We start from the raw sequence: 23,864 nt of genomic DNA on the forward strand, positions 1-23,864 counted from the left end.
TTCTTTTAACCGTTGGGCTGTCTCAGACCCCCCACATTGCAAAGGTTAAAAGAAAATTATTTTAATTTGTTTTTGTATTGGGTAAAATTGGGTAAACACAACGATGGTTCGTTATGAACCTTTGGGTCATGTGACCCGAAGGCAGCACGAGGGTTAAACAAAACTCCCACTGCTGTCAACCTGTTTGAATGGTTTTCGGCGGGACAGACAGCAGCACCATCTCGATTCACGGACATTTTCGGTATATTAACACAATGTCAATTGGTTACTGGTGTGTTGTATCATGTATGTCTGATACTTTATTAACATGTATTACATGAACGTATAATACATAACGCAATATTGTGAAGCAGAGCTAGAAATGGCTATGCTAGCTACCATACTGTACCAACTGTACTGTACCGTACATACCAAACAGTAGCCTAATGAGGACTATATTGTTCCACTTAACGTTTAACCTTCGACTGTTGAAGTAAATGGGACTTATTAAACGTTTTTTTATTCATCAGCCCACTTACAATTTACCACATTAACAACACTTACATTTGTAGTACTTGATGCAAGTTGAATAACCATTATCACCAGCAACTGCTCAAGACAAGGAGTTTGGTAAATAGAACAGAATAAACAAGGCAACCAACTGCATTCAATAAAACATTTTATTGTACAATATGTCCAGTGTTCTTCCACTCCTTTTGTTTGTTGTAGTGATCCGGTGATCTTCCTACATGTACAGCTCGCTAGAGTAAAAGTGTTGCTTACGTAGACCTATAGTCTAGCTCCAACTACATTTAGAATCTAGCGTTCACAAGTTTACGATAAACTTTAACTAAAGCTGGCTATATAAAATACTACTAATAACAATTGATATGTGGTGGTCGAAATATGAAAAAATGCAGGATTTTCGTAAATTTACCAGCTAACTTGCTTCGGACCGCTTAATCTGCAATTCATTGTTGCTAGCTCTACTAACTAGGCTAATAAGAGCTATATAGAAGACTTACTTTGTATGCCAACGAACACCATTAACTAGAACTAATTTGACAGACTATAAGGCAACTGACTTCTGGTTATGATACACGTGCTCTCTAGCTAGCTTCAGTAAAAGTGTTGGCTTATGTTAGATACTAGCTAGACCGTCTAGCTCTAACTGCGTTTCGAATCAAACAAGCTATAATCTTACGATAAACTTTATCTAAAGCTAGCTATATGAAATACTACTAATAACAATTGATATGTGGTGGTAAAAATATGAAAAAATGAAGGATTTTCATCAATTTACCAGCTAACTTGCTTCGGAGACACTGAAAATGAATGGGGTTGAACGGTGGAAAATGCAATGTTTGGAACTACAGGTCGCATGTGACACGCTTTACTTCCGCATTCCTCGATAACAATGGGAGTCTATGGAAGTGTCGCAACTCTCTTTTTCTATGGCTCTGGGTGTGACCATAGATATATATAAAGGCCTTTATATATATCTATGGGTGTGACAGCCTATCCATGAACTTGAACAAAAATGGTGACGTTACTTCCGGAAGCAAGTAACTCAAGGCGTCCTACCAACTGGCTAGCATTAGTACTGGAAAAGGCGTCTGAGCTAGCCTAACAAGAGGACAAAACCGAGAAAAACAGGTACTTGGCGAAATAGATGTACTTATTATATTGCATACATTTCAATTTCCGTATGTCATGCAGCACATGATTGAGTTATTGAATTACCCAGGTGACAGTCCCCATTTCAGACAGCGAGCTACAGTACAGTAATGTAGCTAGTGCCAGTGATGTGGCTAGCTGGAATGTAACACATAACAAGCTTAGCTAGCTAACTTAATAACGGTATGTAACGTTCGTTTTAAAATTGAGATAGTAGATTTTAGTGATGGTTGAACACATTTTTGTTCGTTCGGGTACACAATTGACTTAAGAGACGCTGGCAATCCAATTGTTGCTAAAAAGATCCTGCACTAGCTAAATCTGCCCGATTAGTTGTTTTGACACCCGACCCGAGTGTGTACACTATTATAGCAAGGTGACGCAACCTGACAGGTGCTTTGATAATTAGAATGTTTCCTCCTTAAGTTTAGATAGGTCCACTGTAATAGCTATGTTTGTTTTTGTGTTTCCGTGACGTGTTTGTGCTGGCTAACATCTGATGTTTTGATAAGATACAAGACGGTGTTTGATATGGAATACCATTGCATATCATATGTCTTAGTCTTGAAGTGGGGACTGTCACCTGGGTAATTCACAAGGTAATTCTAGATCAGTTCACAAACTGATCTTGCAATGAAACTAGTCTAAATAAAATTTCAAACACTTTACTGTCCAGAGCCATTGGAGGTGTAGCTGTGTCACGTGAGGAGGAAATCCCCAAGACATTTGTGATTTGGAGCTAGCATAACTTGGAACTATTGTTGTGGATTGGTCCATCTCCCACCGTTATTGGCTAAGACTTGAGATGACAATGAGGAAGAATTAAGGTAGTTGTTCTCACTCAGGTGCGTGGGAGGAGGCGGACCTTAACCCCACCCCACCCAACCCCCACCCTCCAAGTATAGGTTTTAAAGACCCTACCCCCTCATTAATATGAAACATGGACTCTGGAACAGTTGACAGTCCCATCACTTTGGTCATTAAGACCCCCAACCAAAAGTATGACGACCAGACCATCAACTGTTTCCTGAACTGGACGGTGGAAATGTTGAAGAGCCACATCTCCGATGTGTACCCTAGCAAGCCGGTAAGTGAACATGCAGGCTCTGTGTAATGTTATGTAGCCTTTCCATGTACTTCTTTTTCCGTTGGAATCTAAATTAAGGGATCATGGAAACTATGCTATTTACTCTACTGGGACCAGTGAATGTTGTTTGAATGTATTTATGCTTTAGTTGGTATACTGCATGAAATATGGTGTATTAGGGACTCTGTAGCTTACATTCTCCAGAAATGTTTCTTAAGGAACAGCGGAGTTGCATTTTGTTAGGCTGGTGATAGGCTGTAGGGCAGCCACATGCTCTTGTGTTATATATAATCTACTGCTATAATGCCTTAATCCTTACCTGGAGATGTGTAATCTCTTTAGGAATGGTAAGGATTATATATCTCATCTTAATGCAATATATTTCATGAGGTCCATCATAAGCTAGTACAGCTAAAACAAAGGTGAAATACAGCGGTCGGTTACTTTGTTTTCACTGAAAAGCCTACAGCCTACATAGCGGCTATATTACAAACCATAATAAAAGAAACTAGGCCTCATTCAACTACTTGCATTGTCAGGGTGACAGTGTATCTGTGTCCTTTTCAGTCCTCCAAGGATCAGAGGCTGGTGTACTCTGGCAGACTCCTCCAAGACCACCTCCAGTTGAGGGATGTCCTGAGGAAGGTATTTAAGAGTTGCCTTGGCTGTGCTGTTTGTTAGTGTGTGTGTGTGTGTGTGTGTACCAGCGTTTTTGTATTTGTAAGTGTGCTTTCAATGAAGCCCTCCACCGAAACCATTGCTCTTTGACAATAGCTATTTGGATCAACAGTCACAAAGCTTTCTTTCTGAATTCTGGACATTTCTTTTCTAAAACCCGGCCTGGCCCTCTTTGTAGTCTTTATCGCTCCCTTTTATCTCTCTCTCTCCCCCCCTTTCCAACCACAGCAGGATGAGTACCACATGATGCATCTGGTTTGTGCCTCTCAAAGCCCCCCGGGGTCACCCCCCCCCTCAGCTCACAGCCATGCTTCTAACCCCGCCTCTCATCCCAGCACCAGCTCCATGGTGAGTCCCACTGTGGTGAGCTATGACCTCAACACATCTCTCTATTCTACAGTAGACTGTTATACACAATACACACATAAAAAAGAATAGAGGTCCTCTAGAATCAGATATTTCTCATTGTTTTGTCTAATGTGTTGCTTTCTGTGATTATTTTCATGCATCTGGAATATAGGCAGCTAACTCACCTGTCTGAATCTGTACTTTCTAGGATGTATGTCAATCTAGTGGTCATAGCTGCAGATTTTGCATTGCTTGTGTGTGAGCCGGTTCTTGATTGACTTACATCTTATCACTCAGAGTTCCATCTCCTTGGCCACCGCACCCAATCAGGAAACTCAGTCCGCCTCGTTTTCCCCCTCCTCCGTGTCAGTAACAGGGAGTGATGACGGCCTGAGGCATCGCAGAGGCTTCCCCCAGTCTGGCCCTCACAACCCTACCTCCACTGGTGGTATGCAATGGTAAGCACCCACCGCACTGTGTGTGTGCACAAGTGTGTGTGCCCTAACCCTCTGGTCTACCTTCCACAGGCCAGATGGGACTTGGTATCCCCTACATGGGCGCTTGGCTGCTGGCACCAACCCCCATCCCATATACATGCCCATGCAGGTGCTCTGGTGGCAGCAAATGTACGCACGACACTACTACATGCAATAGTAAGTTAGGGTGGTGGGCACCTCGACTTTAGGGAGTCATTACCACACCAATTCTTGTACATTCTAAGAGTCATATCTTCTAATAAGGTTATATTGTACTGGATGTTCAACTGGTAATAATTAGGGATGCACTGATATGGATATTTTGGCTGATACTGATAACCGATAACTCTTAATATTTAGATACCGATAACCGATACAGGGCTCTATGCGACCAAAATGTGTACGGGTGCGACTACATTTTTTCCTAGATCGCACCGGTGCACCTAACCTCCTCGCATCCGCTGTCTCTCCACAAACGAAGCGTTTGTTATCCTAAAACGGAACTGACACTCATGGTTGGATCATATCGTGGTCTACCAATCAGAGACAGAGATGGGGCGGGTCTTTGCCTCTGATTGGCTGTGGTCCAGATATTCCTGTAGCTCCGTGCTGTGTGATTGAAATTACGACCTGAGCACCAGAGAGTCAGTTTAGCAGACCTGGGCATTGTATGGCCCGCGGGCCATAACCGGCAACAGGCTGTCTCAATCCGGCCCGCGTGAGGTAAATCAAAAATTTAAAATAAATAAATGTGTTGAGCGGTAGTAAATATGTAGTCATGAAAGACTACAGTGATCAGGCGATTTACATATGTGCGCTTGCGCAACCTCACCGACAGGAGAGTTAGCTGTTGGTTAGCCCTCGAAAATGAAAAACTTTGCCACTGATTAACTTTTAACAAGACATGGACTTCTAAGTATCTGTTTACTGAGAAAAAAACCTAACGCGGACATAATAAGAACTTGACTGATTCAGTGGGCGCGGGCTGATGGTTTGCTAGTTGAACTGCAGACCCTGATCATTACCTGTCAGCTGTCCTTCGCATATCCACCTCAGACATTCAGACAGATTTCGATGCACTTGTTCAAGCCCACTGGATTTCTCTCACAGAACAAAATGAACTGAAAAAACGTATTGCTTTTTGTATAAAGTTGATCAATTCCACATCTTTAACATACTGCAAAACAACTTTTCAGTGTTTGTGAAGATTAACTGGTTACAAATAAAATGAAACACTGTTGTTGTTGTTTATACTGTTTATTACTTCTATAATCTTTCCTATTTGACCTACACCAAAATCTAAAATATTTATATAAATATTTACAGAATATCCTTATTCTTCTGATAACCAGTAGCAGCTAATCAAAATATATACTTTACTGCTTTTTACAATGGGAGAAAATGAATAGTGAGCAAATTGATGAGGCCCTCCAACACATTTCAGGTTTCTTATGTGGCCCCTTGTAAAAATGAATTGCGGACCCCTGAGTTACGAAGCTGGGCCATGGAGCTAACCCATGGAGCTAGGATTTTGATGCTAGGGAGAGTGTGGCAAGATGATTTAGCCAAGGCCATAGGGCAAGAAGGCCAAATTACAGGTGTTGGCCATCTGAAGGGCATGCGACAGCAAGGTGGGACCCGCTATAAGACTTTGAGCCATGAAATGTTAGGTCTCAGTTCAGGGAAGCACTTTTAAACAGTAGCACTTTCTATTTTGAAATGTTTTATTTTGCTTAAAATGTTTTAGTTTGGTAGCTCAGTGAAGCACTTAAAATATATTTTTTTATATACAGTATGATTGTGCTTCTAATAAAAAATATATTTACCTACACCTTATTCTTGTTTAAGATCATTTACATAATATATATGAATGTATATGGAGCGTGATAAAAAGGTGACCTTGAAATTGTGGCGACGCAAGGAAAAATTTGGGTGCACCTAAATTTTGTGCTGGTGCACCTAAATAAAAAAGTTAGGCGCACCAGTGCAACCAAGGCAACAAGTTAGTCTGGAGCCCTGCGATACATGCCGATAAATACAAAGCCTGAGTCTAATTACAAAAACAAATGGCAAACAAATACAGTGGACAACTGCTTTTATTAAAACCTTAACTGCATAAAACATCTAGATATTTATTTTACCAAAATGATCATATTTCTTAAATATTACCAAAAAATAACTGGTTCAACAGGCGGAAATAATCCATAATTTATCGGCTTTAATTTATTGACCAAATTTTCTTTTCTGACCGATAACAATAACACTAAAAATAAACATTGGCCGATACCGATGGCCGCAGCTATATCGTGCATCCCTAGTAATAATCATGTTGGGCCTGTTTCCTGTGTCTTTTTCCTAGCCAAGCAGCAGTAGCAGCCTCGCAACCCCCCAGTGCCAACCTTCCCTCACTGCCCAGCCCCTCCCCTTCCCCCCAGCCCGTACAGCCCAACGAGGCCCCGCCCCCACTCGGCCCTAACCCCGCCCCTAACCCCATACAAGAGGACCGGCCCGTCAATCCCAACATTCAAATGAACGCTCAGGGCGGGCCGGTGATGAACGAGGACGAGGTGAACAGAGACTGGCTGGACTGGATGTACACAGTGTCGCGGGCGGCCATCTTGGTCAGCATCGTTTACTTCTACTCCTCCTTTAGCCGCTTCGTCATGGTGATGGGCGCCATGCTGCTTGTCTATTTGTGAGTTCTCTTAGGTTTGGTGTGAGATCAGAGCATGTGTTTCTTCAAAGCACCATCTCGTCTGTTTTGAGAAGCAAATTTTTGTGGGTGTTTGGGTTTGCACATATGCGTGTGCCCAGCAGGCACCAGGCTGGCTGGTTTCCCTTCAGGCCGGAGTTCCAGAACCCAAGAGCCGGGGGAGTAGGAGCACGAGGAGGGGTGGTAGCTCCGCGGGAGGAGGCGGACCGACACCAGGACATACAGGAAATGGTTAGGGCAGTTCTCATAAGCATTCGGGCTCCTCCCAGCCATCTAGACCCTTCTGTTAACAGTTGAGGTAAATGTACAGTATTGTGTAAAAGTCTTTGGCATGATGAAAACTAGTAAAGCAAAAATGCTGACATATATAATGAAAAACCTTTGTACAGTACTGTAGGTTAGTAGGTTTCTATCATTATGGATTTCCTCCACATATACTGTCTCCCTGTTCCTTTGCCTTTTCTTGAACTATCAAAACTGCCTTGGAACCTGGATTCTCTTTGTAATAATTCTCTCTTTCTATTCATCTCTCTCCATTCTCTCACTCTTTTTCAGGAGCGGATCATGGATGAAGGGATGGAGGAGGAGGGCGACAGTGATGGGGAGGATGGTCAGGAGGACGAGGCAGCTGTTCGCCAGCCGGGCTTCCTGTCCTCCGCCTGGTCCTTCATCAGCACCTTCTTCACCTCACTCATCCCAGAGGTACGACCCCACCCCGCCAACTGAACCACCCGCTCAGATGCAATGAACGTCTGCTCCCATTATCTCTTCATTCCTCCATCCTTCCAACTCCAGCCCACCTCCTCTTGCTGCTAGCACCCAAGACAAACTCTTGATCTCTCCACAAAAAGGGTCATTTAGCAGTGTTAGTTAGTGATGGGGGCAGGGGGGAGGGTATGATGTATGAATAAACACATAAAGAAACATTCAAGCATCATGCTCATGTTGATTGTGTTTATGTGCCTGATGTCCATATATTTGAGTTGTTTACCAAACATGTATACAAGGACACTCAAACATGCATAGGTTCTTTTTGATCATGTTGACCATAGACCATTGTCCTATACAGGGGCCTGTCTTCCATTGTAAGTAGTCATGGCATATATCCTGGTGATTAATAAGAAGTTTTGTTTAAGGACAGCACAATATTCTCTACACAAGAATGTGTATTGTTGCAAAGATTCTTGCAGATTTTTTTCTGTGTATATGAGCATCATAAAGGCTATTTACTTATATATATATATATATATATATATATATATATATATATATATATATATATATATATATATATATATAAAATATATGCATCCTCATTTCCGACTGTTTTTAAATAAAATCTAGATGTGGTTTTATAAAATGGTGTCTGTGTCATCTCTATTAATCACAGGAATCTGTGTGTGTGTGTGTGTGTGTGTGTGTGTGGACAAATTAGAATGGGTTTAGTTTCCCACGGTCAGAGAAAGAACCGGGCAATCTGCAATAATATTAATATCTATATATTAATATAAATCTCAATATTAATATAAATATATTAATATCTTTCAGGTGTCCTCTTTATAACCCAACCGACATTCTGTTTCGAATTCGCATTTACAACCGATATTCAGCTGCTTTCAAAGGAGCTGGCTAGCTAACAGAACGACAATAAAAAGTGGATATACTTTCAGTAAAGATCAGTGAATTGTTACATAAATTGCAAATGTGCTACGACATTATAATCACCAGCTGCGTCACAGACGTTGGCACCTTACTACCACTTTAGCCTCCTTGGTCGTTTTCTTGAGGCAAACGGGCATAAGACAGGAGCAATGTTGATATGAATTTAGTCTCCTCGGTCAGTTGTCGTGTGCCAATGCGATACAGCAAATACAAAACTATTTTATAGCATTGCACAGCACAAAGGAAAAATGTAAACGTTTATGTAAACATAGCAAACACGTCTTTGGCAGAACTTTACGTCCAAGCGCTGTATGGTGAGTTAGGCCTACAATCATGACAACTGGTTAAACCATTGTGCATGTAATGACTTCTGTTACGAACTAAATGTCTAGATGTTTGTGGTGGTAAGACCATTTAACAGAGAACCAGTATAATACATTTTGATATGCATGCAATTGATGCAATTGATAATGTAGGAAACAGCAGGCAAAGAAGGCTACATTATAATTTGCATAAATGTACTAGAGCATTGGCAATGCTTAAAATAAGGAGAAATTGCTTTTATGATGTGCATAAATGACTAGAATAGATGAGGTTGAACAAGTACTTCAGAGATGACAGAGAATTTCAATTGTGATCTGATAAATATAGGTACTAAAGCCACTGAGAAGAACTGTCATCACCAGCTGCATCATGGCACGGCACAACCTATCTATAATTCCAGCCATCTGTGTGTCACCGACATCATCATGGGCACTGTGCCCTATCTATAATTCCAGGAATCTGTGTTTGTGTGTGTGCCACCAGTTTTATCAAGTGTGTTATCTATAGTTCAAGTAATCTGTTTGTGTCTCACTGACACTGGTATACCAGGAAAAGGGACCATATCTCCCTGATATTGGCCTCTCCACTGGTTGCCAGTCAAATATAGAATAGATTTTAAGGTGTTGTTACTTGTTTTTAAAGCTTTACATGGATTGGCTCCATTGTATATTTCAGATTTTCTTATATGTCTGTATAACACTTCCAGGCCCCTTAGATCATCAACCCAGCTCCTTTTAGCCATTCCACAGACTCGGTTGAAAACGAAAGGTGATCGTGCCTTTTCAGTTGTAGCCCCTACTCTGTGGAATAAACTGCCAATTTTTATCAGGTCATCCCCCACCACCGAGACATTTAAGTCTCGTCTTAAAACATATTTTTATTCTTTGGCTTTCGAGTCAGTTTAGGGTCACTTGCTTACTGTAATTGTGATGTTTGTCTGTTGTTCTTATTTATTGTTGTTTTGCCCTATTTGATGATTTTGTACAGCACTTTGGTCGGCATTGGCTGTTTTTAAATGTGCTTTATAAATAAAAATGACTTGACTTGACATCTTAAGCACCAAATGCATCATTGGCACTGTGCACTAGTGTCTTATGTCAGATTTAGTGAGGAACGTTTGTGAAAGTTGATTTTGTGTCCTAAAGATGGCACTATTGTCAACCTGTCCAGCTACTTCACATCAGTACTCTACCTTTGAAGGAACCCCTCATTTATTTGAAACATTACATTCCAAAAAGGTGTTATAGATAACCTTAAAGATAACATGTTTTAGGTCTGAAATAATTTAGGATTACAGGTTGCTCCTTGCAATGCTGATAAAGTTTAAATGTTTCAAATCTCAGGTTTTAAACTGGTTTAATGTAGGCCTACCTAACGCAACTTGTAGTCGGGAACAGTGAGTTCAACGTATTGAGAACATGTGACTGAATAAAAGCTGTAGGTATGATGACCAAAAAGAAAAGAAGGATGGTGAGAGAGCGCAGCTGCTTTAACAATAAATGTGCGTGCATGCACAGACGCACACACCGTTCCCCCCATGTCATCCTCTATGCACAGATAGGGAGAAGAGTGGGGAAACTGCACAGACAGCGATGCACTTCGGAGTCCTCCAAAAACCCTCTAATCGAATGACTATGGATTTTTTGTAGTTCGTCGTAGAATCTCAATTAATTATGCATGACAGAGGCTTGACGGGCCTCTCACTTCGTTACGCCGCCCTCCTAGGCGACTGATCCAATCAGGTTACGATCCCTTGGCTCCAGCCCGAAGGTTGGACACCCCTTATCAGTGGAATAGATTTAGTAAAGATGGTGTTTGGGGCCTTGTACGACATTTCATCATCATAATAAGCCATTGTTATGCACCAGCGTTGTCCTTCTCTGCTATCAGACCTGGTTGTCTTTGGGGAGTCTGTGGTTAGTCTGGACACCTGCCATTATAGGGAGGTAGGAAGGGACAGTAAGCTGGATGGTGTCGGGGGAAAGATGAAAGGAGTTGTGACACAAAAGGCGGCGGAGGGTGAGGTGAATGGATGCTGTACGGCTTGTACATCTATTTGAAGGGGCACTGCATACATCCAATGTAATGGGCTAATGTGTATTGTCTGATAATCGAGGAAAAGCTCTGTAGTGGTCAGCATCTGTGTTTCAGTCTCTATTGCATTAATGACATCCTTAGGCCTGTAGGCCTATAGCCTTGTAGGTTAGTGTGCACAATAGGCCTAAAGTCTAGACTACGCAATACCAATTAGACAATTCGATTTAGCTGATTTCTAATATGAAAGATGAAGAAAACTACAGACAAAGTAACTGTTTTAGCTTGTATGCACTTCATGTTTAGCCACTATAGTCACGTGGTGCTCTTGTTGGAAGATAAACGACCTTATTCGACCCAGTCACCACACCATAAAGCACAACCTCTCAGTGCTAAACGTTGTCTCCAACATTGCAGCCTAATGCGCACCCGTCTTCTTCCCCTAGACTATTTAAACAACCGCTAAAAGCAATGAGAAAAAAGGCTAAAATGCTAAATTGATGGAAATGACATTAGATACAGCTCGCGCTCCTCAGTGTGTAAATTATGCCCGCGATGCCCCAAAATGGACTCTCTGGCCCAACTGCTTCTTCCAATTTGTTTCCCCATACCTCACGGTGGCTTGTCTGCCCTTCCCCTATCCCTTTAATTTAATCAAGGCTAGCACTAGATGTTATTTATTTGTTTATTTATTTATTTTCAAAGGATGTAACAGATTCTTATCAGGGCTAGAAGTGGACCTTTCTTCCTGGTGAAACGGTGACTAACGTCCCGCCATCGATCCCATCGGTTTGTCTGTGGCGGTCAGGCCAATGCGTCTGGCGTGTACTAAAGTGTGTAGGCTATGTGTTTTTGTGTGTCTTGTGGGTTTACACTGTAGGACTTTGTTTGCCAGAGATGTTCAGAATGGGTAGTAGGGTAAAAGAGACATGTAGTCAGCCCGACTGAGGTTTGGGTCATGAAGAAGCACATTTTGGTGTAGGTTATTGTTGGAGCCAAAACCATGATTATTATGATTTCAATGTTAACCTTTTGCCTTTATGAAATTGTTATGAATTGTGCATGTTAGTCGGTCTTTAAGCGTGGCATGTCGTCAGAGCGTTTTGTCAATCAGCTGAGCAAGGCGGTAATTGCATCAGCTGGGGTCTAAACAGCTGGCTGTCATTCAGTTAGTGGCCTTTGGTTTGATAGTCATACGGTTTTTGACCGCTGTTTCTAGACCCTACCGCTCAGATCAGTTACGTGAGTTGAAGTTGTTTTTTGTTGTCTTTATTTTGGTCTGCTGTCGTGATGTATATTACATTTTGAAGACTGAAGGAAAATAAATGCAACAAGGAAAAGGAAAACTGTGGAGTGAGTCTGAGTCTTGTTAAAGCGCGTCGACCTAGGCGCATTCCAAAGGATAAAAGGGAACAAAATGTACGCGGAAAGTTGCTCCCACAGTTATGTTGTGGAAAAGAGACCTGTTGTTTTTCTGTTGTAATAGACTAACCTAAATCTCAATATGCCACTGGGTGGCACTCTAGACCAGCATCCCCTTTTCCATAGTAAAGTAAAATAAGTTGTAGGCTGTTAGGCCTTTTGCTAATTGTTCTCTTTTGTTTAATTAGCAACAAATGGTCTGGATAGGAAACAACCTTATTTGACAGGGAGGGACACACCTCATCAAATCTTCATACACAAGTTAGTGATCTTACCATTTTGAGTGATTTGTCTGAGTAGGCTATGATGCATACTTTAATGTAGACAACAGCCAAGGCAAAACGTTAAGAAACAGGCCACTACCAAAAGAGCAGATTTAAGCCTCTTATCCAGAAAGTAAATAGTCTAATATGGACACTTCAGTGAGTCATTCTTTAATAAGACAAATCATCACTGTTATAAATAAACCTGCACACACACACACACACACACATACACACACACACAATATATATACCCGTTTTGGGTAATAGATAAGTGAACCAAAAGAAAACATATTTGAGATTGTTTTGGGAGGGGGTGAATATATATATTTGTCATGGTTTACAAATAACATCTAGATGCTTCAGATAGTACATTACACATTATCATTTTCAGGACAGAAATAAATATATTGCACTTTAAAAATCAACAAAACTTAATCTTGTTAGATGTCATTTTTTGGGATTACATAAGACATAATATTTAAACACAGCAAGAAAAAGAAAATAAAAAAATAATTGCCTCTCTCTTCCTAATGGTAGACTGTAAATGTGCATACACATTGTTCAGCTGGAAAACAATTAACCAAAAATATATATCACAACATCATAACAAAACCTCGACCACTGCTTACACAGTCAAAGGCAATGTTCAGCATTAAGTTTGAGGCTTCAGAGCACCTTGAAGTTTTCCTATGTCATGGCTTTAACAACGGACTGGTTTGCACGCCAGCCATGCTAGTTTTACTGTTCCAAAAAAGAAAAATGGTAGCAACATTTTTCACCATGTTTTTCAATCAGTTTTTAACCCTCTGTCAAAAGAAACCGGCAATAGAAAAATAACTGGAAACGCTATTAAATAAATATTCCTCAACATAACTAAATCCTTGTTGACATTTTATAGTTGCCAATAGTCTATTATTGGCTTTCATCAAAGTTGGCTTACCACTGGAACAAAGACTTGGGACAATAATACATTGCATTAAATAGAGTACAGTTGGTGCCCAAAATAATACAGTAAAATCTGAACCCAAAAGATGTGTGTTTTGGCTTTCTGTGATTGCTACATTGAGAACCATGAATCAGAGATACTGTAAACAAACTTAGAGACACACTGTACTGTAGTACACCATATTCATCCAATTTGTCCCCACTTTATGACCCAAAATATACATTTTGATACTGAAAAGAAATTGCCCAAAGTTAACTCATTAGATTGAAGGTTTTAGGTCAGAGGAAAAAATGGCAACAGTGATAAATGAAATACTGCCCTTTAGATCAAAATGTCTTTCAGACCAAGAACCATACACAAATCTGATTATATGTGTACAGTAGTAGGGAGTACCCCTCTCTCTATCTCTGTCTCTCTCCAAGGGATCATAACCTGTATCGTAACCTATGTATTTTTCTCTTTTCTCGCTTTCTCTCCCTTTCACACAGCTTTCTCTGCACCACTATCAGAACTGCAGTGTAATTAGGTTATTGTGTCCAGATGAATTGCCCCCTGTGCGATAGCCCAAATGAAGCTGATGCACTCCTGAATCACTTCTTTCCATGGTTTTCCTTGCCTGTTGCAGATAGGGGAATTGCAGAACCATCATTTACAGGTGTGGACTTCCTCCCAGAGAACTGTCGACACAGGCTGAAGCAGCAATGGAGGGCACAGGCCACTCAGGATAAGGTGTTAAGTTAGTTAACTCTAACTGTTGTCCGGTGCGAAGGATAGTTTGTATCATATCTAAATAATCTTTTTTGTGATACATGACTGACTAGGTAATTGTTCAATGGTCAGTACAAATTATATCATAAAATCTTTACTCTTGTTTTTATGTGTTTTTTTTTTTTATATTTGAAAGAATAAAATGTCTCCTCATGTTTTTTATGCATTTGCATCTGCATTTCTTTTTTCTTAGTTAAACCACTTATGGGAATGGATAAAATCTAAGTGACAATATTGACAATGACAACTTGACATTCCCTTCCAGAGTTGCACAACTTGGATATCTGTGAGGTCAATATAAACTAGTATACACCTTCCTCTTGGTCATGGCAAACAGGAAAAAATCCTAAAAGCTTGGTAACATGAGGTTATTCATCCAACATAAACATTATTCATATGCGTTATCTGTTGCAGTCAGCATGCGTCCTATGAGTTCAAATGTGTGTATGTAGTGTGTGTTCGCATCTTTTAAGTACTGCTATTATACATGATGTCATTATGTTCATTAAATAATGATGATTTCGTTTGCACTGTGCAAATGGCTGGCATTTTTTATGGTAAAGAGTTACTTGGTCTGCCTCCTTTCTACAGGACGTGCACAAATATCATTGCTATGGCAACAGCAAGTCAGAGATAATTTGCCGCCAATGCGTTAAGATGGCAATAAAAAAAATGTCCAAGCCGAGTTTGAGTAAGTTTCCGTTTCGAGGGAGGAAAGCCATGTGTTCACATCGTAGGTGATGGGCTCCCAACAGGCGCGTCCACTGAGATGATGAATCCCAAGCTATGAATCCCCTCGCCTGTGGGTCTAGTAGTCCACCGTTCTTCAGTCCATGGTTCCTATTCAGCTATTCATCTTCAAATTGGGGGTCTTCAATGTTCATGTGAAGAATGTTTATCACGTCTCAGAGGGTTCATATGAGGGTCCCAATGTATTCTCTCTCTCCGGTACGGCGGTCAGCAGGCGACAGCCTCTCCAGGTCGTTAAAGGCACCTGGAGCGCCCCAGGTGCGTTATATACAAAAAACAACATAGAGGGGAGGGGTGACGATTCTGAATGGGGGTAGGAGGGAGATATTTGGGTGTTTACATACATGTCTATGAGCTGGCATGGGGTTTAGAAATGGAAGTCTGGTTCTGACCTAGTGCCCCGGGCTGAGTCATACAAAGGGGGTCATGACCGTTGAGGAGTGGCGTAGTCCTTGGATGGCAGCATAGGGGCCTTGCTGGAAGTAGTGGTGGTAACGTGGCATGTGGAAGGAGGGGAAGGAGGGCCCGCTGCCCTGCATGGTGCCTGCTAGGGCTGAGGGTGTCAGGGGCATGCCCAGGCGGCTGTAGGGAGGCAGGGAGCCCTGAATGGGGTGGGGCAGGGAGCCGGCAGCCAGCGAAGCAGTGCTGGTGCCCATGGCGGAGAGGGACTGGGGGTGCTGGAAGCCTGAGAAGCCGGAGGTGGTGGTGACCCAGGAGGTGAGGGACAGATTGTCTGAGGCTGTGAATGCAGAACCTGGGAGAAAGAGGGAGCAGGTAAAGAATGAGTAGGTAAGGTATTTTTAACAAAAATAAATGTTGCGCATGAAGTCAGGTATTTTTTCACTTTGTAAAAATGTGTACATACATTTGTTTATCAAAAGCATTTGAAAAGAGTTTGCTTGAAGCAAAACATGAATCGGGGGCCACGTCCTCTTACCCCGAGTGTGTGTGGAGTGGCCATCCTCCCCCAGGGTCTCTTCCTCACCTGCGTAGGTGCGGATAGGAGACCGGGCATACGAGTGCTTGTGGATCAAACTCTCAACACTTTCCCTGCAGCAAAAGCCAAAGAGAGACGCCCAAAATATATCTCTACGTTCATTCAATGTTTGATTTCATGCTATTTTTTACACAGAAATAAAATATAAACGACACAGTAACTTAAGGAAATACATAAAAATGCATGTCCTTGCACACATGCAGAAAAGTATACACACACACAAATTCTGTATTTACATGTGACGCAGTGGCTGTTAGTGTTCAGCATTGTTCTTTGTATGTTCACAAATTTGTGTTTCTGTTTCCACTGTCACGCTGAGTGCATTATTTACTACTATTCTTGCCAGAAAGCACCTCACAGGGACAGAAATGGCCAGGTTGGCCTGTGTGTGTGTGTGTGTGTGTGTAGGAGGATAGGCAGGAGTGGTCTGCATCACAACAGCCATGCGTACACATTACCCCCCCACCCAATTAGGTTAGGAAAGTGCAATATCTGTCAGCGACGCAGTACAAATGTGTGTGTTTTTATCAGCGCTGCCCCTGTCCAGCTCAGAGGCCAAACCGACCCCCCAATACAGCAACAAGGGGGGCTGGTTTCAATCAGTCACCACAGCCAATCGAATTACATCGTGTTTTAGTGCAGTGACCGACTCCAGACTAATGTGATTTCTGCAGCTCCCTGAAGATCAATTGATCAGATCTAATTCACAGCCCTCAAAAAGAAAAAGACAGAAAGATGGGAGGGAGAGCTGTCTGCTTCCCTCTTTTCCAGCAGGTGACTTTGTCTGTTTGGTTGATTTGAGGAAATGTGTCTGGATGGTTTGATTTTGTCGACTGATTTTGGCCCCAGTGTCGGAATTGAAAGGATAAATAAAAAGGTGTATTTGTGCTTATGTGTGTGTGTGTGTGTGGTGTGTGAGAGAGAGAGAGAGAGAGAGAGAGAGAGAGAGAGAGAGAGAGAGAGAGAGAGAGAGAGAGAGACAAGTGCTGCTCATCCATACAATCCATGTGTCCTCTCCTGTCCTCAAAGAAATCTTGGCCTGAAGTGCAGTGTTAGTAGTATGCAGTAGTAAATAAACACATCACAGCCTGTGTTCCTATTAATGAGTACTCAGTGTAAGAGGCTAACACGTGCACCGCCATTTTCTGCCCCCCCCCTTTCTCTCTCTGCCGCTTTCTCTAACACACACACACTCACTCTCTTTGGTTCCATTCCCCATGTTTATCTAATCAACACAGGAACAGAAATAAACCAACTGTGGAGGACACAGAATTCCCTGTACCTCTCCATGTCTGTCAGCCGTGAGGAGTCACGGAAGCCTTTGGCAAACGGGTTACTGTCGATCTTCAGCTTGGTTATCTGGAAAACAACGGAGGGGGTTGAGGGGGGGGGGGGGCAGAATCACATCAGACGCCACTCTCCATTCTTTCTCTTCTTTCTCATGTCTGAGACTCTTCAATCCCTCTCCCGGCCCATCTGTCACATTCTATCTATGTTGTACAGACTAAACACACAAAGGGAGTCAGGCAGTGTGGGCAGAGCTGGATTTAAACTGTGCTGGACACACTCGTCTCACACTTCAATCCCAGCTCTGCTTTAACAGTTAGTGTATTTTACCTCCAAGAAGATGTTTTTTTTGCTTTAGATGCTAACATTTAGAAATAATTGTTTTCCAGCTGCATACACAATTGATGGAACTACAATGCTTGCTAACCCCATACTAGGCCTACTCTCACAAAACAAACATAGGACCCTCGGAAGACAGTTTATTATTTTGCATAAAACTGTGTCTGGATGTCAGCTGCCAGTCACTCACCAGCTGGTTCTGGTAGGCGGTGACCGCAGTGAAGACAGTCTCTGTGAAGACGAAGGTGCGGAATTCCTCAGACTTTAGGTTGAGGAGCGAGGCGGTGTGCTCCTTCTTCTTGATGATATGGACACGGGGCTGGTATTTGTGCATGGAGTTTAGGATAATCTGTATGGGGAGAAACAGACACATAAAGAAAGACTCAAGTAGAGAGAGGGGGCGGGATGGGTGAGGCAGAGGTAGAGAGTAAATAGATGAAGAGGTAAAGTATCTTCTCTAAAGTGGAGAAAAAAGAAAAAAAGACAAACTAGGGATACTGTAGAAAGGATGTATAGAGATAAAAAAAAAAAAAAACAGAACAAAGAATGAAAAGCAACAAAAGTAAATTTAAGGAGTGGAAAACAGAGGGGAGAAGACAATTGAAAGATACACAAAATACCTTGATAGGAGGGAAAACTAAGACGTGCGGAAAAAAGAAAGAGTAAGATAATGAGCTGCTCGGAGAAAGATGGTTGTTGGAAGAGTGAGTGAGAGAGGATGGCTAGGATGGCATGGGGGAGAGTGTGAAAAGCTTGTTAAGCTTGTTAACACTACAAGGTCAGAGACAAACTTTCCCCTTGGTTCTCAGCTTCTGGCTCAATCAAAAGCCTTTCTCATTCATCTGACTGCAGATGGATGCTGTTGCAGGGTAGCCAAGAAGCACTGACACCAAAATGATTTTGACTTAAGAGGCATATGGAATGAAAATGCAGGCCTATGGACTGTTTAGATCAATCATTTTCAAGGGCTAGTGCACGCCATAATAGGGACATTGAGCTATATAGGAACACACAAACACACCATTGAAACTTTAAGTTATTTTATCCTATCCAAGCGGCTTTTATCAGACTTCATTACTAGTCTACATTATGAAAGGCAAACCCCATGACACTCTTTTTAAGCCATCGTTTTGTGTCGTAATCTATCGAATATAGGTTACTTCTGGCTAACTTATTTTTTTATTTTGTAATTAACTGTGGTAGGTCTTCAATCCACCATATTCAACCCATGCACATTTAAAAAGAGCACGGATGCATAGATGTTCTTTTTGTATAGGCACATGCAAACACTAATTTTGTTAACTAGTTTAAAGGCCCACAATATGCACTGATATCATGGACAAGAACAAATGATTTAAATTATTTTCTTTCCTTGCTAGAGAAAAATTCTTTAGAGGAAAAAAACAACATTATTTATAAACTTATATACTAGTATCGGAATGAACTTTTTTTGTTTTCTCTGAGTAGCCTTGACAGTCTATAACATTGTTTCTGAGATGGGAATATGTAATTCATTTTCATTGCTATAATGCTAGCATTACCTTTTCAGGATTTATCGCTTAGCACCTCAGATTTTTTTTGTAATGTACATAGTTCATCATTTGGTTCATCCATTAACATGGGAAAATTATTTTTAATTTTATTTATTTTTTTACAATAATTACACATAGGCTATGGGAGTATGCTATGAGGAGCTGACGTTTGTAATAACGTCAGCTCCTCAATTTCCCATAGGAGATGAATAAAGTAGTTTTAATAAAGCTTTGAAATGAATAAAGTAGCTTTATTCATTTACCCAATGTTAAATAATCATCGCTGTTAATATCACCTTTTCAGTTCGTAATAGCCTACACAAACATTCATTTGTCGGTTAGAAGTCGCATGTAGCCAAACTAAAATAGCATAAGTCTCATCTTTGCTTGTTAAACGGCATTCATCACCTGTGTTATTGTGAAAAATGTGTAAACAACATAGCCTACGTGTCCATGTTGATCCAGTTCATTGTTGGTTAGCTTGACTTTCTCGAAAGAGACCATTTGCTTTAGCAGTTGTTCCCCAGTGAATGGGGAGTCAGGATGGACATATAACCTGTAAACACAAGGGGAATAAATTGCTTTAATAAATAGGGCCTACAGCAATTCTAGTTTCAGCATCATTTAAAAAACTTAGGCTAATCTAAGGTAACCAAAGATCATTTAAATGTACGTGAATTTCATTAGAATATTCTCAGATCGTTGCATCAATGGCTCTCGTTTATAAACGTTAATTATAAAAAAAATTATCATCAGTAATATTTTATTACTGATGTTTGCTGATTATTATTTACCTACAATTTTGTAATGTCTAATCTTAAATGTGGCGTAGGCCTTATACATTTAGGAAGATGAGCTCGGCAGGCAGAGGAGGGTCGGCATACCGTGCAGGCAGAGGAGGGTCGGCCTTGCCCGCCACGAGCCAGGATGACCTATGGTAGGCATATCGGTAACGTTTGTTGTCCACTGGAACAATATCCATCAGCACGATATATTTGGCGACCGGGTCTACCCCAGAGAAGGACACACGGATAGTGGGGAACATTCTTCTGTTGGGGGAATGTGGACAGTAAACATTAAGTCTACAAGAACACGGCACGTTGCCAACCATTCTTCTTCAAAAAGAAATATTTACTCAAAGCCCACCACTAGTAAAAGACGAGATAATTGGTGTCATAGGCCTTTCTAGCAAATTCCTATTCCATTAATCTCTCGACTATATTTATTTTTATGCTCTAAACATGACAGAGCATTCAAATAGCCTATATCCCCTAATAGTTTGTGATTTATTCTGCCAATGTTACTAAGCAGTCTAGTTTGTTATAATATTGGCCAAATGACAGTTAATGTCTAATCAATATGTATTTGCAACAGGCCAACAAGGATAGGCTACATCTGGCTTTGTAGACCTAAAGCTAATTTAACCGACGACGACCTATAGATACAGAGGGATATATGGAACACATTCACATGACATTAGGATTGAATGGGGCCCAAGTCAAGACCACACACTAAATGTATCATCCTGAAACTGAAATTTACCTTCCAGATTTTGTAATGATCATCTCTGTCCCGAGTTCATGGAATTTGTCCCATAGTTCTTTGGTCTCCAAACTACAGGAGATTTTGGCCATCTCCTCGCTGGGTACGCCAGGGGTAGTTGGGATGAGAGGCTCCGTGCACACCGCAGGCGCGCTTCCTCCGTAGTCTCCATGTGCATCGAGAGAAGACAGTTCTCCCAAGCCTTGGTTACAGGATGATTTTTCTACAAATTGTTCTAAGAATGGAAAAATACAAGTTCTAATAATTAATGTACAATTTGTGTAGCCTATGTTTATGCAGGTACAAGCCTACCTATTTACAAGAAAGTTAGATGAAATAGCTCAATGAGTGTAAGGCAGTTAAGCTGCAGCCTAGTGTTTTTTATTTTTATTTTTAATAATTGATGTTGTTAAGCTATTGCGACTATAATTGTTGTAAATATGATGGGTAAACAATGGGTTACTAAATCTATTTATATTTTTGGGTTAGGTGTTGTTTTATTATCAAAATTGTATTTGGGTTAGGCTATATGTTTAGCCTTGTAACTACAATACGGCAACTACTACAACTACCACTACTATTACTACTACTACTACTACTACTACTACTACTACTACTACTACTACTACTACTACTACTACTACTACTACTAATAATAATAATAATAATAAAAATAATAATAATAATCACCATCATCATCATAATTAACAAAAAAAAGGACTACACTTACTGAATTCAATTGTCAAATAAAATATATAATATTTTATATTTTGTATTTGTTATTATTATTATTATTATTATTAGCCCATAGAGTAGGGTATTAACTAGGCAATTTAAAATTTAAATGGCCTAGACCGAACTACTGTGGAATTACTTGAATCAGAAGTGTGATTCGTTTGAAACAAAACTCAAATGTCATCAAGTTTCAATTAGGTTTCCCGTGAAATAACCAAACAAACTGTTTTCAGAATGGCGCAAAATTGAAACGCAGAGTCCTTTATATAACCTAACGATAAATGTCAGGAATGCATTCTAAGATATCCTTTTTTCTATGGCACATGAAAAGTGTCTTATAATAACCCAAAAGACACATTTGACACATATTGCCTATATGCTGCAATTTTTGCTGCATTGTTTAAGTTAAAATCGTAATGTTGTGACTGTGATCAAATCTCGGCCTATCCAGATACGTCTACCGATTGAATAGTAGCCTAGCCTAGACCTATCCGTCATGACACCTGTCGTCTAGAATTGTAGCCCGAAGGTGCAGGAGCAGGTTTAGCCTACAGTTATCCAACAAATAACCTAGCCTACTATAAGTTGGTATATGCAATTAAAATGAATCAGACTATGCCTCAGAATCCAGACCTTTGTTGTCAATCAAACGTTAACTTACCGAGGGGTTTGATTGTGTTTTCCTCCGTTTCCTTGTCTTTCGTTTTTCCACTAGACATCAGAGCGGCTATTGAGAACGCATTTGCCCGAGAAGAGAGCTGCGGCTTCGGAGACGTGGTGTACTCCATATTGTGGATATTTGAACGAAATCTTCCGAAGTTCCGTTTGTCTCCACTTGTGTCCTCTTGAAACTGCACACAAAACCGAATAGCTCAATGGAAGCTTTGTAGCGAGTTTTTAACAGGCAGACTATATACGCTCAAGGAAAATCTTACAGCACTTGCAGTCTTTGACTTGTTGGATACATTGCTGGAAGACCAAGATCGTTCTGTGGTTTCAGTCCTGCGGCCAAATAGTCATTGAGACTCCAGAATTCTCGCACTCCTCTTACTTTTAGACTCCCCTCCATCGCCATCTCGAGCAACCAATCACTGCTTCGTTTTCGACGTCACATTTCCACTGTCCCACAAACCCAAGCGGATCGGCCTATTAAAAGCAACTTCAGATTTCTACCATTAACCCCAATTTTGTGGGAACCAATTTCAGCCCGACACTTCACTCATCGAGGTAGACCAGAAACGTTAGGCTAATATTGGAATTGATCAATTCATTGAAAGAGATTAATAGGCTATGGGTCACCATTTAAGAATATGTTGTCTAGGCATAGGCCCTATGTCAATATAAAATAGGCTACTCGAATTTATTTTATTTAGTCATTATTTTCCATAATAATTAGGCCACTTTCTGTGTTATATAGGCCACAAACAGGGAGAGAGAGACACATAAAAAAGAAAGAGTGTATGAGATTTTCCATTTCGACTAGTGCTGTGACATGTATTGAAATATAGTCAATTTTATACCAAAAATCATGAGGATCCAGTCTACTAATAATATAATCACACGTTTTTACAATGATTTTAGAAATCTGTAGGCTAACGAACGGGGCATCGCAGTTTAAGGGCATTGCTGGGTTAATCCGCTCTGTGACACACACCAGTGCCTAACCGTCCACCTCTCACTCACTCACAGCTTTGAAAAAACAACTCGCGCTAAGCTTTGCAAGATCCAACCAACTGTTGTAGGACCGAACATGAAAACTTTTTTTACATTCGATTAATAGGCTACAATGTCAAACCATTGTGTGATCGACATGTAGGCCTTTTATAATTAAATTATAATACAATTATAATAGGCTTACAACTACTGTACAATAGCCTCTATGTCAATCACACAATGGTTTACGATTTTTAAACATAACACATTTTATTGTAATTATATTTGTTGCACTATTGGTAGGCTATTATTATTTAAATTCTCATTATTGTTTATTGTTATTGTCAAAGGTCTGTCAGTAGGCTATTATTAATCATATTAATATTATTATAAATAAAACCGTTTTAATCCCCGTTGAAAACGGTTTTAGTATCGGAACCAGAACCACAAACCTTTAAACATATCGAAATAATATAGGCCTATAACTCTTTTAACTAATCAGGAATGAAAACCTGAAAGAAACCAAACACTACGAAGTACATGCAGTGCCACCAACAAAAAAGGCTTGACGAAGTCAATAAATCAATGGAACTAAAGTAGCCTATTGTGTTTTTATAATTTGTTATAGGTTATATTTTTTTAATATTTT

General features: G+C 40.6%; 2 protein-coding genes across 7 annotated transcripts; one reads left to right on the top strand and one right to left on the bottom strand.

Annotated features, from left to right (window-relative positions):
* The first annotated feature begins 1,497 nt into the window (after positions 1-1,497).
* Positions 1,498-8,213, top strand: herpud2 (HERPUD family member 2). 3 transcript variants are annotated; one of them, XM_062464752.1, is made up of 9 exons: positions 1,498-1,635; positions 2,335-2,743; positions 3,311-3,388; positions 3,650-3,769; positions 4,067-4,227; positions 4,297-4,422; positions 6,605-6,940; positions 7,063-7,189; positions 7,514-8,213. In XM_062464752.1, the coding sequence occupies exons 2-9, from the start codon at positions 2,597-2,599 to the stop codon at positions 7,682-7,684; spliced, it is 1,266 nt and encodes a 421-aa protein (XP_062320736.1). In that variant the 5' UTR covers positions 1,498-1,635; positions 2,335-2,596; the 3' UTR covers positions 7,685-8,213. The 3 variants fall into 3 exon arrangements, with proteins under 3 accessions (XP_062320736.1, XP_062320737.1, XP_062320738.1); XM_062464753.1 differs by lacking the exon at positions 1,498-1,635 and adding an exon at positions 2,028-2,049 and having other exon boundaries at positions 2,333-2,743; XM_062464754.1 differs by lacking the exon at positions 1,498-1,635 and having other exon boundaries at positions 2,590-2,743; positions 3,283-3,388.
* Positions 8,214-12,612: 4,399 nt separating this feature from the next.
* tbx20 (T-box transcription factor 20) lies at positions 12,613-22,631 on the bottom strand. 4 transcript variants are annotated; one of them, XM_062464756.1, is made up of 9 exons: positions 22,498-22,631; positions 22,224-22,413; positions 20,828-21,062; positions 20,170-20,334; positions 19,733-19,841; positions 17,944-18,102; positions 17,410-17,486; positions 16,068-16,183; positions 12,613-15,884 (listed from the first exon to the last, which is right to left on the bottom strand). In XM_062464756.1, exons 2-9 carry the CDS (start codon positions 22,348-22,350, stop codon positions 15,541-15,543), a joined length of 1,332 nt encoding a protein of 443 aa, XP_062320740.1. In that variant the 5' UTR covers positions 22,351-22,413; positions 22,498-22,631; the 3' UTR covers positions 12,613-15,540. The 4 variants fall into 4 exon arrangements, with proteins under 4 accessions (XP_062320740.1, XP_062320739.1, XP_062320742.1 ...); XM_062464755.1 differs by having other exon boundaries at positions 12,613-15,374; positions 15,523-15,884; positions 22,224-22,630; XM_062464758.1 differs by having other exon boundaries at positions 20,170-20,331; positions 22,224-22,630.
* Between the last annotated feature and the right edge of the window lie 1,233 nt (positions 22,632-23,864).

Source organism: Osmerus eperlanus, chromosome 7, assembly GCF_963692335.1.
Source record: "Osmerus eperlanus chromosome 7, fOsmEpe2.1, whole genome shotgun sequence".
Classification (NCBI taxonomy): Eukaryota; Metazoa; Chordata; class Actinopteri; order Osmeriformes; family Osmeridae; genus Osmerus; species Osmerus eperlanus.

Bases quoted from the DNA above. Each gene is read 5' to 3' on its own strand.
- herpud2 (XM_062464752.1), top strand. From the start codon at position 2,597: ATGGACTCTGGAACAGTTGACAGTCCCATCACTTTGGTCATTAAGACC. The intron at 3,770-4,066 runs GTGAGTCCCACT...CTTATCACTCAG, and splicing joins ATCCCAGCACCAGCTCCATG to AGTTCCATCTCCTTGGCCAC. The intron at 4,423-6,604 runs GTAAGTTAGGGT...TCTTTTTCCTAG, and splicing joins CGACACTACTACATGCAATA to CCAAGCAGCAGTAGCAGCCT.
- tbx20 (XM_062464756.1), bottom strand. From the start codon at position 22,350: ATGGAGTACACCACGTCTCCGAAGCCGCAGCTCTCTTCTCGGGCAAAT. The intron at 18,103-19,732 runs GTAGGCTATGTT...CTCCCCATACAG, and splicing joins AACTGGATCAACATGGACAC to ATTATCCTAAACTCCATGCA. The intron at 15,885-16,067 runs GTAAGAGGACGT...TCTTTCTCCCAG, and splicing joins CCACTCCACACACACTCGGG to GTTCTGCATTCACAGCCTCA.